Below are 19,588 nucleotides of genomic sequence, written 5' to 3'. Positions count from 1 at the left end.
TACCTTGCCCAACATTAGTAACTATGAAAGGGAGCTTGGAGTCCTAGTGGACAACCATTTAAATAATGAGCCAGCAGTGTGCAGCAGCTGCCAAAAAAGCCAACACAGTTCTAGGCTTACATAAACAGAGGGATAGAATCAAGATCACATGAAGTGCTTAATACCACCTTTATAATGCCTTAGTAAGGCCACACTGGAATAGTGCATTCAGTTTTGGTCGCCACGATGTAGAAAAGATGTGGAGACTCGAGAAAGAGTGCAGAGAGAGCAACAAAGATGATTAGGGGACTGGAGACTAAAACATATGAAGAATGGTTGCAGGAACTGGTATGTCCTAGTTTAATGAAAAGAAGAACGAGGGGAGACATGATGGCAGTGTTCCAGTGTCTCAGGGGTTGCCACAAAGAAGAGGGAATCAAACTATTCTCCAAGGCAGCTGAGGGTAGAACAAGAAACAATGGGTGGAAACTAATCAAGAGAGAAGCAACTTAGAACTGAGGAGAAATTTCCTGAGAGTTAGAAACAAGTATCAGTGGAACAGCTTGCCTCCAGAAGTTGTGAATACTCCACACTGCAAGTCTTTAAGACGATTTGGATAGCCATTTGCCTGAAACAGTATAGGGTTTCCTGCCTAGGCAGGGGGTTGCATTAGAAGACCTCCAAGGTCCCTTCCAACTCTGCTATTGTATTGTATTGTATTGAATTGTATTGTATTGTATTGTATTGTATCGTATGGCTCATCATCCAGACACACTAGGCATTGCCACTTCTACAAAACTAGATCTGTACACCTTAGAAGAGAACCAATATAGATTTTACAACTCAGATGAAGACCAGTAATAGTTGACAGTAATCAAATTCCTTCCTGAAATGCTTCTCTGTCATTACTAATTTTTTTCACTGAGAAATCCTAAACCTTCTAGCAAATATGGTTTAACCATCTTTGGCAGAAACCAACATAGCTGATAAATATTATGTGATTTGTGTTAATCGTACCAGGTAATTTAATAACATCATTATAATAATTAAGATAGAAAATCAGTTCCTCAACCAATGCACTGAAAGTCCTTTAGGTCTATGAACAAGCCTGCTGCCTGTTTTAAGAAGCTGCTCGTATGAAATAGCTTATGTTTGTATTTGTTTCAATAACAGTGTGTTTATAATGGATAGGTAGATGAAGCATAGTTTCTCTTAAAAACTAAATGAACTAAACGGGCATTGCTTTTCAACAGAGCCAGGATTTTGCCCTAGATTAGCACCATTTTGCATATTTTAAAAAAGTCATATGCACCATTTTGGTAGTAAAGTTTTGTGGTCTGAGTTATTAAAGATAATATTCCATAGAATCATGTTATTTATATCAATGTAGAAGAATAATGATCACTAAAATATAATGCATGTATATTCTTCATAATAGGTTTCAGCTGCAATACAGAATCAGGTATGTACAATTGCTGTTCAGAAAGCATTACTATACTACTGCTGAAAGTGATTAACCTTTAAATGTTCTTCTTTTTAAAAAAATTATATATATTATATATATATATATATATATATTATATTATATATTATATATATTATATATATAGATATATATATATATATATATTTGCTCACCCCTTCCTTCTAGTACTTAGAAAGGAGTATAACCTATTCCACAAACTAAAATCATACTGGAATGAAGAGTTTTGTCCCCATGGCAGGACGAGTCCCTCACTACATCACTCTCAGTGATGAGAGGTCAACAGGTTTATAAGTTTACTTGTAATGTTAGAAAACTATTTCTTGACTATCTTTTTGCCAATGAGTTATGAAATATGTTAGTGGAACAGTATGTTGCTGTGGGTACGGCCCTGTACAGGAGAAGCTAAGAGCGTACCAGTACAGTAGCTCGTTTGGCCCTCTCACCCGCCTGCCCTCTATAGCTGATTTTTATGGGAAATGGCAAAGTGAGCACGCATGCACAGCGTGCAGCCCCTCACGAGCCTCAACAAGCAGCTGGTTGTCGCAGGGGCGGTAGATTGCGAATGCATGCGCAGCACATGTCAGGCACATGCACAGCGCATGTTTGGCTCATGCACGAACAGACCGCAAGCAGCGTACCGGTAGCAATGATAAGAGCTACTCATCACTGGTAGTACCCCACAGAAGCTCAGTTCTACAGTATAATTGCTCTCCAGTCACTATTTAGTGCTGGTTAGTTTTGGTTACTATAAGCAAACTAATATTCCTTTCCCATTAAGAAGCAAGATCTCTGACTCTAAATTAATGTTAGCTTATATAGGAATAGAAGAGTGCATTATTATGACAGTCCGGCCTGTGTTGAACATCCAGGTAATAATAAACCTGATCTGTTTAAAACATATCTAAATTTATCAAAACTAACAATTCAACTGCTGATACTATTTGCACATCCTCTAATGAACCTGGGATCCACATTAGAATGGCAGCATCCATCTGCTCCACTCTACCTACAAGAATATCATTGATAGAGTCAAGTAGTTCACAATGCAAAACCCAGAAACAACAGTGGCCTCAGTATCACAAACAGGAAGAAGAGTGTTGGGGAACCCTCTGATGATAACCACAATTGCTTGATTTAGGACTGTGGTTCAACTATAGCAACATAATTACGGTAAGTAATATTTCTAAGTACTAAACTGTTAGTCTGTTAGTCCACAGAACTGTTAGTCCACAGAATTTGCCACAATTGCACATATATTTTGAAGTAAAGGAAAATGTTTGACTTTTTGTTCAGTGATACTACTATTACTACTAGAGAATAAAGCTGTACAAATATACACCATTATAATTTCAGTATTTTTTTCTTCTGTTAAAATTTTCTAGAGACGTCATGTTTTTTTTTATAAAATTACAGTTGGTTGGACATATTTTAAAAAATATCATAACTTTGCTCATTCTAAATAGTGATACAAATAATATCCCATATTTAAATTATTCTACCAATTTGAGTTAAACTTTTCAATTTGTAACCAGGATATATTTTGTTTCCCATTTTTGTAAAACACATACATATGCACACAAGTAAACTCAAAGGATTAGATATAATAATCTAGAGTTCATCCTGTGCCCAGGCCTATAAATATAAATATTTAAAGATACATTCCCTTAAGGTCTTTAAGGGTCTAAGCTTAATCACTTTAATTCCTATTCAAATTTTCCTTATCTTTGTGTTTAAGGCACACTATTAATCTGTAGCTATTAGGGGTCCAAAAGAGTACTTTGTCACTTAAAGGAAAATATTTAAATATACTTATATCCTTAAAAACTAATCTTCATATTATTACTAAAGTCCATAATATATAATGATCAATACATTATATACAATATATGCAAATTTAAATATACAGATTTTGTTACACATGCATTTCATTAGACAATTGTACCATTTATTTAAACCAATATAAGTAGTTTGAGGTCACTCTCGGGAAAGCAAAGATTGTTAGTGCATGATCCTCCATAACTGGGCGGGCAAGCAGAAACATGGCACCCCAACTTTATACGGTGCTTCTCCTATCCAATTTCCCCTAAGAAGGGGAAAAAAAATAATGTACTTAGTATGCGAATATTTCATAACCACACTTTATTGAATATCATAAATATACTTTTTCCAAATGTTATCTGCCCAGCAGAGAGACATTATACAAATACTCTTAGATGCAGATCCTAACTTATCCAAGATGTTTAATTCACTTACATTTTAGCCCCATTCCTATGGACATAGGACTAGATAGTTAATTGTAGAACCAGAAAATCTCATGAGAATACAAGTTACAATATGAATAGACTGAGGTAGATCCCTCCTATGTTGAGCTGATTTAAGAAATAAAATTTAGGGGGTTGTAGATTGTTTATAATCCAATCACATGTTCTTAAAATTCAATGCTTTTTGCTACCAATTTTCAAAAATGCTACGTATTTGCCACTGACAATTCTTTGCCCCTTTGCTACTGTCATTTAAAAACATGATATGAGGTTAACAACAGGAAATTCTTATATTTCTTTGAAATATGGAATTATAGCTGCCCTGATTTACTTTTATGGAATGCCAACATACAATGATGGCTTGGGTGCTGAGACAAATGCCAACAACTAGATTAATAAAAACAGAGAAACTTACTTTGGGGCCATAGTTGCATACCAAATAAATAGCTCGGCTCCAAACTACTCCCCAGACATTCATATTAGGGCACGTGTGGATTGCACAGCCTATTCTGTTGGAAGTGGCCCAAACCATCTAAAGAAATAGTATATTTGTTTGTAAAAGTCCAGCCTGAAAAGCAACATACTTATCACACAGACATAAGCTTTGAACTGAAGAATGGTACAGGAAAACTGAACCGATATCACCCTGAGTATAATGTGTACACATGGGCCCGTAACATCTCATTGCGCCACCTGGATTGCAATCCTGAGATTATGAAAGGCATAATCTTTCACTTCATCCTACCCAGGGCTGCACCAGCTGGAGAATGGATCGATATCTGAGACAAAATAAAACAAGACAAATTGCTTAATTTTGACTGTTCAGTATTACTAATGTGCCTACATCTATATTTATGTAGACATGTATGTATTATTTATTTATTTTTCGCTAAATTACTTCATTCTCATTACACTTGCAAGATAAAAAATGCCTTGAAAATTAGTGGCTTGAAACAAATATATCTGAATTTAACTTACCTTCCAGTCCGTACAGACAAATTTTGTCCCCAGAAATCTCAACAAGAAGAAGGCCCATGGTCCCAAATTACAGGTAGCTGCCCAAGCTTCTGCAGATTTAGCTCGATTATCATCCACACCTGGCCCAAATATAATATTTTTTTATTCTATCTAATACTGAAAAGGAGTTCAGAAATATGAAGTGGATTTGACATCATAAACGATCAAATTATGCTATTGAAGCCTTGTGACAGACCTACCCCAAAACCTAATTAGGTCCGTTCTTCCATGTTTCTTTCTCCAGTGTGATTGGAAAACTGATCAAACAATTTATGAAGATGACTTGGCCTCAGCTTCACTTATAGGCAATTTATTAGAAAGTTTTACACTTTTGAAGACAGTTATTCAATTTTATTCCCATCCATACTTTCAAACTGCACACAAAGCTGCATACTCCTCTGTGTGAAAGCAATTGACTAGTCCAATTCATACAAGAAACATGCCTATTGAGTGTTTTCTACCTTCTAGTTTCTCTACATCAGCAACATTAACTTCAATAAACTTAAATGAAGAAACTATTTACATTGAGCACAAACTCACAACTTCTGCCCAGGTTAACAAGTCATCTTTCTTCCAAGCTTTGGCATAGTATCCTAACAATCCTTGACTGACTTAAGAATTTCTAATCAAACATGGATTTTGAAAGATTATGTATTTCTTCTATCAACCTTGTAATGGTGAGAAAGAACTGGATGCTTGAAGCATACAAAACTTGGAGAAAGACCTATGATCTTATGGAAGTATTAAACAGGACAAACAATGTACAGTATCTGCCCTTACTGTTCATCCTGAAGAATTCTCATAGGAAGCATTAAAACATCTGGTGTAGTTCTTGAAATAAACATTGTTACTCTTATGCTTCACTGTAAAATTCCACTGTTAGGTAACAGCGGTTCAGCTGCTCCAGAAAATGGGTCACTGGGCTAGGATCATTTTTTCTATATGAAGCAACATTCTTACTGATTCACAGTTCCATTTATGGCAAATATGTTTACAAAAAAGAATGTGTGGGCTTAAGTTGGTTTGGAAATACTACCCCTTCTAGTATGAAACTTTCATATTCAAAAAGTTTGCAATAGTTATCCTTGATTCTTTTACTACTGTTCCTACTTTACATAGAGAAAAAACAAAATTCAGAAATAGATGTTTACAGCCACCCAATGAGTGTTTGCTCATGAGGCTAATATAATTGGATCTTCATCTCCTTTGTTCTATATGCCAATTTAATGGGTCTATATCTGTTCTACTCAGCTTATTGTTTTCTTCATACAGATAATTGCATTTAATGAACTAAACCCAACAAAATATAAATTATTTCCCCAATAATTTTTGTAAAATAAAGTTTAATTTGATTTTTGAGAAAAAAGCTATTTTTGGAAATGATTACTTAAAAAAAACCTTCAGACAAAACAACACTTTAAATAAAAGTTTAATCTGGGAACAATATCTTGAATTTAAATTACACTGAAATCTATTAATTTTATGTTTAAGTGCATTTAGACTTAATTTAAATGAGGTCAAAATGTTTCCTAAATGAATCAATAATAAATAATTATAAAGAAACAAAGTTAGCCAACTGATTATTTATGTATCATATACCTGGCTTTTTCAGTTGCAATTTCACATTAATCAAATTAAGAATTCAGAGATTATTATCCAAATGAAGGGATCTCCTAAATCATAGAGTTCAATACTTGCCCAGAACAAGTTAAATCATCGCAGAAAGACAAAAGTCTGTGTCACCCCATCCAGGGAATGGGACCAATCTCTTCTCTGGATAATTGTTTCTACTGTCAATTTGTTTCTAATTTGTAAATACAATGTACCTTTGTGCAATATGAATTCATGTGTCTGCATTAATCACTGTTAAAAAGACAGAATTAGTTGTTCTGTGTGATATCCCTTTAAGTATTTGAAACATGCTGTCATATCCTCTTTTCCTTTATTTGTTTATTTGTTTCCTGTCTTTATTATCTTTTACAGATAACTCAAGAAAGCGAACATATCCAACACACTTTCCTTCTCTTATTTTCTTTACAACAATCCCTTGGGATGAGTTGGGCTGAGAGAGAATGACTGGCCCAAAATCACCCATATAGCTTTCATGCCTAAAACAGGACTAGAACTCATCATTCCCTGGTTTTTAGCCTTTTGCCTTAGGGATTTGATCAAACTGGCTTCCTTAATCTCTGTCATGGTGAAATTTCTTTGATCTACCTGTTTGATCTCCCTTAATAGAAACTGAGTTTCTAATCTCTGATCATCCATGTTTTCCAACACTCAATCTATTTTAATTTCTCAGAATCCTTCAATTATGATGCCTACAAACCAGCATAGTACTTTATACAGATTTTCACCAATGCATAATAAAAGGTAAACATTTCTTGTGATAGAAGCACTGTTTTTTCATATAATCCTCATATTACATGTTGATTTCTGCATGAAGCTATAAAAAACATAAGCACAAATGAAATGAACATCTAATTCGCTAACATTGGCACTCTTTCTCCTGCTGTACCTCAGGGTCCTCAGGTTTATATCCACTTTTCACAGTTAGTTAGTTTCCCTATTCTTATTGCTGAAGAGGTATCTACCCCATGAACATTTTTTTGCACTTAGTCTTGTCAATATATACTGTGGTTGTAGGAAAAATAAAATAGATTCCATAGGCCTGGAGTTTCTTGTTATAATAAAGACTTTCTAGATAATTCAGAACAAAGACAAAGAAAATTTGAGGGCACTTTCTGCTTGATTGTCTTCTTAATTGATTGTCTCCTTGATAGTTCCTTGATTACAGTATTATTTGTCTCCTTCATTGTTTGTCTAGTGTTAATTCCTACTTATCTGGGTGTTGGCTACTGGAGAGGAGGTGTTCTGGTCTTTTTGTTTTGTTCTCAGTTTTTATATTGTCTCTTTTGCATGGTATGTAAATATAGTTTAACTTTACATCTCTATTGATGTTTTGAGAGTCAAGCTTTCAGGAATTCCTTGGTGTTTAGATTTAATTTGGTCTAGGATACCCACAGTCTCCCAGTTGAAATTATAGTTGAGTCTGTCCATGTCTTGTGAAATTAAGTGTTTTCATGGGGTCTTCTAATTGCTAGTAGGTGTTCATGGATGCACTCTACTAGTCTTCTGTATGGTCTACATTGTGGATGTTGCAATTCTTGTACTGAATATTGTAGATGATTCTTGTTGATTCTTCTACTTCTTCTTGGGTTACTGGGTCTTTTGAATTATGTAAGATGTTTTGTAGAGTTTTAATTAGCTGGCATGCTAAAGTGAAGCCATCTGGTCTTAAGAGTCTGTTGGATGTTTCTAAGATAATTATAATGTATGGTTGGAGTTATCCCTTGCATGGCTTGTGTTGGTTGTTCTATAGTTGGTTGAGTGGGTTGAGTGAGTGGTCAGGCATTTTTTTGATAAAGTTGTAGGGATATCTATTTTGTTGGAAGATATTGTACAAGTGGTCAGTTTTCTTTTTCTGATTTTTCAGGGTTGCTGCACTGTGCTTGTGCTCATCTGAATAATGTTTCCACAACTCCTCTTATGGAATGTTAGTTATTAATTTAGTAGTGAAGCACTTATTTCTCAAACTGGTGTGTGATCTTTCATTGTTAACACATTTCTTGGCTTGAGTGACTTTAATATTTTCAATAAAATTTTAGCTCTGCCTTGGATCTATTCTTGCAGAGAAAGTCACTATGTGGATTGTATTATTTGGTTTGTGTATATCAAGGGAGTGGATGAATTTTTAAATGGAATTGTCTATATATATACAGATGTTGATAAATTATTAAAGCTTCACAGGGACAAATCTGATTTTTAGAAATATGCACATTTACATAGATTCTACTCCTGTATATTGAAGAAGTTACTAGTTACTATATGCCCATGCTTACTTTGGAAACTGTTTTTCTAAAGTTCTGACTCAAAATAAAAACTAAATATAAGATTTAGATATATAAATATAAATATAAGATTCTCACCATGATCTTCTTTTGTTTCTTGGCTGTGATTGTTAATTGAGATCCTATTTTCCTTAAGAAAAGACCAGCTTGAGCAAATCAAAGTCTATCCGGACCCTTAACACTCTCCCAGCCTTCCGAAAAGCCACCAAAACCTGGCTGTTCCGGCAGGCTTGGGGCTGTTGATAAATGTCCAGCCCCACCTAGGCAGAATGGATGGTGTGTAATTTTAATAATTGTATTTTTATTCTTAATTTTTAAATGTTTTTTATCTTGTTTCTGTAAGCCGCCCAGAGTCCTATGGGATTGGGCGGCATACAAATTTTATTAAATTTCAAATTTATGTAATCTAGCAATTTGTTTCCATTTTTTCACTATGCAGTATTTATGCATTTTTATCACTGTGTTTTACTTTCTCCTGGAATATTTTGATTTTTTGTTTTAATAGTACTACATTTATGTATCATTTACCTGTTATCAAGTGGGATATGAGAAATATAAGAACTCCAAATAGAGTGGGTGAAACATGCCTGGGAAATCAGTGTGAATCTTTTTTTAAAAAAAATTCTTGAAAACAAGTAGGTTGACCAATTTTTATTTGTAAGAAATAATGGCGCCTTTTTCTGAATGCAGTGAAGCTGATTGTTAGAGGTTTGGCTAAAGAATAAGCAATTACTTACTAGTCTGTTCCATTTATTCTTATTGAATGTGGTGCTATAAAAATGATGGATGAAGTACTCAATGTTTTGAATTACACTAGGACTCAGAGAATGGAGCAGGCTAGAAGTGTGAATAAATCATATTCATCAACAACAGCTGCAGGAAACATTTAGCACTATGGGGACCAAATGGTAAAACTAAGGATCTTTTCACCCGCATCATCCATCTACTGTCCAAAATGGTGTAATTGGACTGATCAGCAGTGGCCTAATTTGATATGAAGGCAGTGCTTTAGGTCACTGAAATTCAAGGCTTCTTCTCAATTTTCTTCCCCATCATGCAGTTATATATAAAAGAAAGACTCATGTTTAAAAACCCCAGTGTTTGTCTTTTTGGCACTTTGATATTAATTTTGTACCATTCGAAGCTAATTTAGACTGAAAATTAGAACCTAAAGTAGCTCTTTTCCTTATCTAGCAAATGAAAACAAATTAATCTCTTCTGATTCAAGTTGTAGTAGATATCTAAAATACAGAGCCATCATAACTAAAAGCTCTAACAGCTTTATACACCATTATTTTAAAACAGACTGAAACTGATGACCAACCTTATCTAAATTAATAATTTAAATATGCACAGAAGTGCTTCCCTTTAGCTACCTTCAGCTTTCAAACATGTGCAATACTATACATATATTATGTCCTTTATGCTTGCCTTTTTGGAAACTAAAAGTATATATGGTGATGTTTTAATGAGAACTGTCCAACAGGAATATGCTAGAGAAAGTAACAAAAGTCAAGATGGAGATCATGGCCACATAATTAAAACACATTAAAAGGAGAAGGGCTTATATTGTGTAGCCATGGTTGCCATCTCAAGTTTAGAGGATGTTGGTACTATCCATGTAAAAATTATATCTGATTTCCTGCAGATGAATTGCTACAATGTGCTCTATATGTGGCTGAAAACCATTGGGAAGCTATGTCAAGATTAGAGCAGTACAAGCAATGATGGGAAGTCATACAATTCTCATGGAACACCCATGCTTGAAGTGCTACACTGATTATCAATTGACTTCCAGGTGCAGTTCAAGGTATTAGTTGTCACTTTTAAAAGCCCTCATGAAATGAGGCCTAGTTATCTGAGGGACTGTCTACTCCTGTGGTTTTTGTTCATCCTGTAAGATTTGACAGGGATACTCCCATCTTCTTACCAACCTTTAAAAGAATAGAAAAAACATGGTTCTTCCCTAGTACTTGGTTTAGAGAGGTAAGATTGGAGTTTTTGGCCTCTCCTCATAGGGGAGAGAGTTTAGTTATTGTAACCTCCAGATGACATTCCACATTGAATTTTGTTGATTTTATTATTTTTTATATGTCAAATGTCCCAGAGACATTTAGAGTCAGACAGCCTAGATATATGAGAAATAAATAAATACATTTATTTCTTATTTACATTTATTTATTTATATTGGAAGATTCATTCTGGTTTTGACTTTTTTGTTACATGTATTTTCAAAACAGAGGTAGATATTGAACTAATGAACTGCCTTGATTTCATTTCCTACATTTAGATACAAAAATGAAAAGTAATTATAGTAAAATTATGTTGTGTCTGCTACTGTGTCCTCTGCTGAGGAGTAAATAAAAGGTACATGGTGTTTGTAAGGCTACTCTCTAATGAGATATCATGACTCCACTAATGCACAGCTACGCAACAACTCCTTTGAGTCAAATTTACTGGACGGCTATATTTTTTTCTTTGCAAAAAGATGCAGATACAATTTACCACTAATACCTTCTGGGGTCTTTTATCACCTTCCTAACCTAATCCATAATTGTTTCCTGGGTGATCTTTCATTCAAGTACTCATTCAAGTAAAATTTAACTTCAAAGCTTGAAGGTTCATCAGGTGTGCTATCTGCTGAGACAATGTATGTTCTTAATTAACAGGTTCAAGAAAGGCAGAATGCATAATCCAAACAAACTGTACAGACTCCAACCAGGATATTATCCCTACAAATGCTGTTATTGAGGGATAGCATTCTGATAGTTGTTATGCTTAGTTGAAAATAGTTTTGGACTGCTAGTAATTAATATCTGCCTTCAATGAACATCAACCAGATTTTTCCCAACTTCAACAAAACTTAAGAGTATTGAATTTAATTGTAGTTAGATGTGCACTGATATTTCTTTAGGTTCCTGCTGCACATACCTGCAACTGATATGATATTTCTGTGCAATTAACACAATATGCAGTCATGTCTTCAGTTTCAAAGAGAAACTTGCACAAGGAAGCTGAACATTTGAAAATCCTGAATAAGAAAATTGGAACATGTTTCCTACCTCTGTGTTCACGTGGAAAATCTAAAGTAGACACTTAATCTGTTGGATAACCATATGTCTCAAGTGGTGTAGGATTTCCTGACTAAGCAGGGGGTTGGACTAAAAGACCTCCAAGGTCCCTTCCAACTCTGTTATTCTATTCTATTCTATTCTAATTTGGATTCCCTTGAATGAGAGTAGAGCTACCAATATAACTCAGACTCCTGCTTATCAAGGGCCTATTTCAACAGTACCCAAGTGTGTATGAATATAACAGGCTTCCTTCCAGATTGAGTTCATATTCTACTTGGTGCTTTGGAGAATTGCTTGATTAAACTCAGGCCCTAGAAGCCTGCCAGTTTTGACCCTGATCTGACTCAGAAATAAGACTGGGAAATGAAGCTTCCTGTCTTTCAGTAATTGTCATGAGAAAACCACAAATGGCTTTTAACTTTTTTTTCTTATTATTTTTTTTCACAGAATAGGGTGAAATCCACAGACACAATAATTCTTCAGAGAAAATGAAGTCAGTTCTGTTTCAGAAATAGAGCACAGAAGGTTTGGAGATAGACTCCTTTGCAAACATTTTTAGGACTATATGCTTATGCATTTTCAATTTTGAAGAAAATTAGACATTTTGTGGAATCAATTGTTGACATATCAATCTTGCCCAGTTTCAGACTGACCAGTGCCTATCACAAAAACTGTATCTTAAAATATTTTTAAAGATAATTAATATTTTTAAATAGTTTAAAATTATTTTTTCCTATAGTTTGTAATTCCTTTGGAAATTGTAGTCATTTATCTGTGTTCCTTTATTTAAAATATGGCCATTATAAAAGAGGTGAAAGGATTTGTAGTTGGGCTGTAAAGTCTGATTTGGAAAAAATGGTGAATATCTTATTTCAGATAGAATTAACTGACATGTTTAGCAAGGACATTATATTCTTCTCTAAAGCATTGTGTCTAACAGGTGTAATGACCCATTTCTTGTAACAGTGATGTCAATAGGAAGCTGGGAGATCAAACACACAAGATGGTGGATATGATCTCTGATACAAAAGGGGTGGACTTGGTATGACTTTTTCAGTCAAAGTAAAAATACACAATGCAAAGCTAGATAGTAAACAATCCATTCTGATGTATGGTAACTTTCTACCAACTCTAAGTTCCTAAATCTAAGTTGATTTCAGTGCAGTTATGGTGCACTGAAGTTTTTATTTTCAAAAGTTGTTTGAATACTATTTATGGCCTTTCCAGATTTTATAAATATAAACAAGGCATTCTTAGCAACTACACCTAACATTTGGTATTAATGAAAAAAGTAGGCAATACTCTAATGCAGTGGTGTAATTCAATTTTTTTTTTACTACCGGTTCTGTGGGCAGGCTTGGTGGGCATGGCAGGGGAGGGATAGATACTGCCAAATCCTCCATTTCCTCCCCACTCCTGGGGGAAGGATATTGCAAATTCTCCTTCCCATCCCACTCTGGTGCCAGCCGGTTCTTTGAACTACTCACAATTTCTGCTACCAGTTCTTCAGAATCTGCTGGAATTTCACCCCTGTTCTAATGTCATTTGCAAGGGATAGTTTTAAACTGAATCAAAGAAACTTTAAGGAGGCTCATTTCCTATTAAAGTCTGCTAGGTTGGCTTCTTTTGTTAATAAAACTTAAAACATTTTCATTCTTCCAAAAACTTGGACTGTTCACTTTGGCTGCTTATCTTCTCATTTACATAAAGTTATATTGTTATTTGATTGATAAAGATGATTATCAATCATTGTAGGACAAAGAACTCTTTTGAAAATATGTAATGCAATCCACCCATTAGTCCACCCTAGGTTAGTAGAAGGATGTTTCTCAACTCCTTAGTCCAGTGCTGAAAGAGAGCAGCTAGTGAACCAGTTCGCTTCCATGGCCCTGAGGCTTCCATGCCTAGTCTATCACCTTAACCACTGAACTACACTGGCTATCTATTTGATTAATTGATCAATTGAAATTTAAAATAACTAATTAAATATTGAATTTGATTGTTTTACCTTTTCAAAGCTGAGAGCTAACATATAGTAAATAGTCCAGAAGAGCAAAGGCCATTTTTTAAAAAACTAAAAGATCTGTAAATGCTTCAGAAAAGATATAACTTGTAATCTTGTTTACATATAAAATAAAAACAGACTTAAGCTGTTGAGTAATTCATCCTCAGTTCCAGACAGCATCTTGGTTTTTATCCTGGCAATTAAGTTACAAACGTCAGTGCTAGATTATGTAGCTTTAAAATGATTGGCATTATTTTAAAACTTCTGCTTCTGATGTCAGTATTAGTCACTTGACTGACTAAGTGCCCCATTTTTATCAATTTAAGTCTTAAAAGTAGACAGTTGATTCAGCTGCGATCTCAAGGGTTAAGACCGTTCAAGACTGAATGTCATCTCTTAAAACGACATTGGGTACATGCAAATTGCATATAGTGCTATTCAGATTGATATAACCATATCTGAAGTCATTTTCTTCACTTCTTTGCAAAAATGTACATATTGCAGAACTACCTTGTTTCTTTCATTTTGGGGTTAAATTGGCATATAAGTGTTTCAAGAAGTATTATCATATTCGAAGTATGTTGGATTTTAAAATACTGGGTCATAATAAACTTTTCCAAATGCACTTTTCCAGATATTTTTTTCCATTTCTATGCTAATGCTTTCACTTCCTTTTAAGAACTTGAAAGTAAATAGTTTCACTCACTGTGCAATCCTTTTATATGTCCTAATACAAAAGTGTGCAATCTATGGTTCAAGGCATGTATATAGCCCTCTGTTTAATTTCCTGCATCTGTTGGTCCAATTTCAAAAGGCTGTGCAATCTCTGGACAGAAGCCATCTGTCTGTTTTCTGGCAGCTTTCTGGGGTAGCCATAGATGAAGAAGAAAAGAAGGAATAATCCAGTGAAACTGATCCTTCCTTCCCATATTTATTTTTGGCACTCACTACACAGGGTTTGGCCTTATCCATTGCTTATGTTCCTGTTGATTTTATTTTATTTTTTGCAATGCAATGCAATGCAGCCTTGGTTGCCAATAAAGTAAAATAAAATTAAAAGCTAATTCACTGAACATGATCTTTTATCCTTGAACTGCCACTGAACACGGTATCAATGACAAGCAATAGTCAATTTGTGGACATTTTTACTGTACTGAGCTTCTTTCTCTCCTCCTAAGATCCAGAGCTCCCCAAAGCTTTTCCAGAAAGCTGTGAAGATGATTCTTTCCTCAGGTGCTGGGCTGCAATTATAATTGAGCCCAAAACAGGTGCAGCTGTGTTGTGGATTTATTATTGTGCTTGGCTATTGTGTTATGGTTACTTTTAACTTACTTTGTATTTGTATCTTGAGGTTTTATTGTGTGTGTGCATGTGTGTGTGTGTGTGTGTGTAGTTGTTTTTGTTATTTTAGGATTATGCATTTAAGATGGCTGACCATATAAATAAAAAATCACAATTGCGTGACATCTACATATGGAGCTAAGAAATAACTCCTGAATAGTTGCAAAATATTGACTTGTTTTACCTCAATTTCTCTGAAGGATTGTTATAAGGAGGAGCCTTGTCCCTTTTCATCACATTCACTCTATTTCCCCCCATTTTAGAGTTTATGAGCATATAGTGGAGAAGGTAAAAAAACTGAGCAAGCAGATGAGATGAGGGAAATGCAATAGTAGAAATTCTGCTATTTCAAAATAGTAATTGAATTTCTTTATTAATGTACTCTTTCATCACAGTAAACCAAAATATTAATCACTGAAGTAGGCCCACACTCGCCAAAAGTGTGAAATATATTTCTTATTGTAGAGCTGTGCTTCTCAACCTCTCCAGGCAGAATTCTGGGAGTTGGAGTTCAGACATGAAGTTATAGAGGTTGAGAGACACTGCTGTGGAGAAAGCGCTATAGTTCTTATTACTTTGTACATGGATTAATTGAGAATAAACTACCATCTTATAGCTTGTAAGGATACTATCAGTCAAAATGTGCATACAAATCCACAATGAGTATTGCATTGCACATTGTATTTTTCTATAATGGTATTCAAATGTTTTTAAGGAAAATCCATTTGTATTTTTATGTTGTTAATTCCATCTGGTCTACTATTTCCTCAAAGTTTTCATGTGTTTACTCCATATGAAAGGACTAAGTTCCACCATTGGTTCTTTACTTAGAGGTTTTGCTTGTGGGATTTTATTGTTGACAGAAAAGATGTAGTATGAAGTAATTAACATGAGTTAAAAATTAGTATGCAGAATCACCTGATCCAATTTAGGGAGCCATCTGGAACATAACATGGCTCATTCTGGTCTAGACCATTCCAAAAGTAGGCCCATCTGATTCACATACTACATCCAAAGCAAGATTTAAACAAACCACACTTTTTGTTGGAGGAGAATGTAATGGAATTTGCAGGAAAAATAGCCCTCCAAATTGACAACAAACATTGTACATTTCAGACACAGTAAAGATTTGCAGCAAAGATTGATACATCTAAATATTCCCTTGCATATAATTTGGCTCTGGGTCATGTAGAACTCTCTACTAATTCCAAATGTGTAATCTCTGATAAAAGAGGATGTTTTTTTTTATAATTCTATAAGGTCCTAAAAATTAGTTTGAAGTGGTCAAACAGCTTCATAGTTATACATTCATTGCATTTGTATATCATTGCGATCAAGGTTGACTCTCACAGTTTACAAGATAAATAAAACACAAACATGCAATAAAACCCCAAGGACAAAAACAATTTAACCATATGCAATCATGGCACCAAGTCCAACTTAGTGCCAAGTAGATGCCACTCAGCCCTTGGGAAGAGGGGTATAAGTAGTGATTATTGTTTAAAAGGTTTTACTTATGAGCCCTCACTTTTTTACCTCACATATGGCGCAAGCCTAAGCAGCCTAACCTGAAAAAACATAGGATGGAGTGTTTCCACTAGGAGGAAGTGAGATGCTGCCATATATACCAAGAAGTGAAATCATGTACGTATGAATGGCTGAAACCAGCATCTTACTTGGAAACCTAATGGAAGGTAACGTAGTGCCTGTAATTTATCTAGTTGTGGGAACTCTCATCCACTGCAATTTTTACCAGTTTAAATGTAATGTAAATGTAATTTCAAATAATGTAAAGCACATTGCTACCAGAAGTGCTTCTACTGTCAGGAGCTATCATTCAAAGTAGGAGCATAATTGGCACATTATCTGAGGCAGGCAAAGTTTTCCCTGGCTATGGAATCCTCTTCTGAATCCAGCAGTAGCTGTGAATCTAGAACTTCCAAGTCATAGATCTGCTCTTTCAGGAGAAGTAACATCCATCAGAATTGAAAGCACACAGAACAACAGATGTTTTCTGGACAAGTAACAATGTGGTGAGGTTTAGCCTGATTCATTCCATCCAGCCCTCTTTAGCAAGCAATAAAGACTTCCATGGCATCTCAAGCCAGCTCAATATGCACTCATGTGTCATCAGTATATGGATGATTTATTTCATCCAAAACCATGGATAAACTCTCCTGGGAGTTTCATGTAGATATTTGAAAAAGTAATGGTAAAAGGACCAAACCTCTGGGTACCCCGCAGAAAGAGATCTACAGTTCAGAATATAATTTTTAGATTCAATAAAAAGAGGAATTTACCAATATGTTTCACTTATTATCAAACAATAGAAAACATCATCCAAAACTGGGTAGCATATATGATAAGTAGTATATAAGATTGTTATACTGTACCTTTATGTGAGCAGGTTATTTTAATGCTTAAGTTGTCAAATTGATAATGACACCATTAGGTTCAATAATTCCTTCTTTTGATATTATTGAAGATTTCATTGTTTTTAATTATATATCAACATTTGATACATTTATCATTGCCCAAAATAAACTTCAATGTTTTATGATATATTAAGTGACATTAAAATATCACAGATTTTACTGTTCCAAGAAAGCTAACAACAGAATTATAGACCAACAGAAACAAAAACTGGCAATAGAAAAAGGGAAAAAACATGCATATTTGATTAGACTTACCAAGAACAGATTTTAGGCATAGTGGAGTTCCTCAGAACTCCAAGTGATAAAAATATTTGATGCCTACTTTCACATTTAAAATTATTGGTTCACTCCTGTGCATGTTGATTCAGAAATGCCATTATATGCAATGGATCATCTGATAACTGTGTGCAGGACTGTAATCTTAAAGAACTTTGTTACTTTTTCTATATTAAGCAGAATAATTACCACAGTCAATTTTTGCTTTCATGTAATACATTAATCAAACACAGAATTAATTATGCACTTTAGCTACATTCAGATTATATAATCCAAAGAAGCCTGTTAGAGTGGCCTATTAGTCTAGACCATGTCTGCACATAGGCAGAGGAAGGAAAAATGGCCTGAATTACTCCAGCACATGCAAACTATTACAGTTTCTTTCAAAGCTTTTGGCTTGCATTCTTTATGAAAAAAAAAAACGTCATTTGGCAATGTGAAACTTAAACAGATTATACTTTTTTTTATTTGCAAGATCCTTCCAAGTTCAGACATGAGGAAATGAATAAAGACATGGCTGCTTACCATGTATTCCATGTTGGATGCAGGTGGGAATACTCTGCCCCTGACCTGATTGTGAAAATCCAAAATGGCAATCATATCATTCTGTGAGATATATCGCTTTTTCCTGAATTTGGGGAGGCTTGCAGAAGCCAGATGAGTTTTCAAAGCTGCTTCAACATCAGTGTAATTTTTAGTTGACAGGAATAGGTCAGTGGAATTGGGCAAAACTAGTGCACTTGCTTCATAGAGAATGGTAATTAAGAGAGCCCCACTAATGGCAGAAATGACTGTCATTTTAGGGTCTGTATACTTTAAAGCAGGAGACAAAGAGAGGATCTGTGGAAGAGAAAGGGTTAAAAATATTATTGGGATCAGACTAAATCTTTCCTTCCAGCTGAGTTTCCCAGCTGATCTCCCAAACCGATTCATGTGTGCAGCAAAGCACAGATATATGATGGTTGCAAGTAGTCAATTGAAATGCTGTGATGTCTCATGTTGCGTAGCAACCATACACACAAATTGTCCTGTAACATAGGTGACCATCTTAGTACAGCTCAAAGAGCTACAAAAAGGATTCAGCACACTATTTCAAGCTGAAAAAAGTTTCTGAGCACACTGCAGAATAAGTTCTGCACTCATACTAAAGAGACATAATCAAAGGGAAAAAAATCAGGACAGGAGAGAGAGAAAGAGGGAGGGAGGGAGGAAGGGAGAGGGAGTGGGACAGGGAGAGGGACAGAGAGAACATAAAACCACTATCTTCCTCCTGCCATTCAACTGATTCAAGGAGCATCAGATGTGTAATAATAATAGTAAAAAGACATGCAACAGAAACTGAGCTCAGTGGCTTACCTCTTTGCAGAACCAAAAAGCCTAGTGTTATTATTCTTCCAAGTTAAACAGTTCTCTTCTGTGCTCTAATGTGAACCTTAGGGGAAAAAAGAGTGTATCTTATTACCAACTTACAAGGAGAAAGAAAGAGGGTGGGGAAAACTGAAAGCTTTCTAGCTGCTGGCTACGCGAACTGCTAACAGCTTTTATATGTTATAGTAAACTACAAAGGGCAACTCTTTTTCCAAGTCTTATGAACCCAAGGGGTGGAGTTTTGTACAGAAAACACAGTGATTGGGCTTTTACTGTAGGATATTAGGATATTGTTTCAAACACCCCTTTCACCCTGACTACAAAAAGGCAAGATTCAACTTTTTTTTCCCCTCCTCTCCTTTGGTTTTATTTCATTTGGCTTTCTTTTTTCATAGTTTAATTTCCTGATGTTAATACTGCTATACATGTGATAAA

At 35.0% G+C, this 19,588-nt stretch overlaps 1 protein-coding gene across 1 annotated transcript in view; it reads right to left on the bottom strand.

Annotated features, from left to right (window-relative positions):
* CRISPLD1 (cysteine rich secretory protein LCCL domain containing 1) overlaps positions 1–19,312 on the bottom strand; it is a 91,445-nt gene extending 72,133 nt beyond the window's left edge. The window contains exons 1-2 of the mRNA XM_032222216.1: positions 19,142–19,312; positions 18,311–18,625 (exon numbers count right to left, since the gene is read on the bottom strand). Of these exons, the coding sequence (XP_032078107.1) occupies positions 18,311–18,583 (273 nt within the window). The 5' untranslated portion in view covers positions 18,584–18,625; positions 19,142–19,312. The remainder of the gene's footprint in view (positions 1–18,310; positions 18,626–19,141) is intronic.
* Between the last annotated feature and the right edge of the window lie 276 nt (positions 19,313–19,588).

Source organism: Thamnophis elegans, chromosome 8, assembly GCF_009769535.1.
Source record: "Thamnophis elegans isolate rThaEle1 chromosome 8, rThaEle1.pri, whole genome shotgun sequence".
Lineage (NCBI taxonomy): Eukaryota > Metazoa > Chordata > Lepidosauria > Squamata > Colubridae > Thamnophis > Thamnophis elegans.
This window is presented reverse-complemented; position numbering and strand designations above follow the sequence as displayed.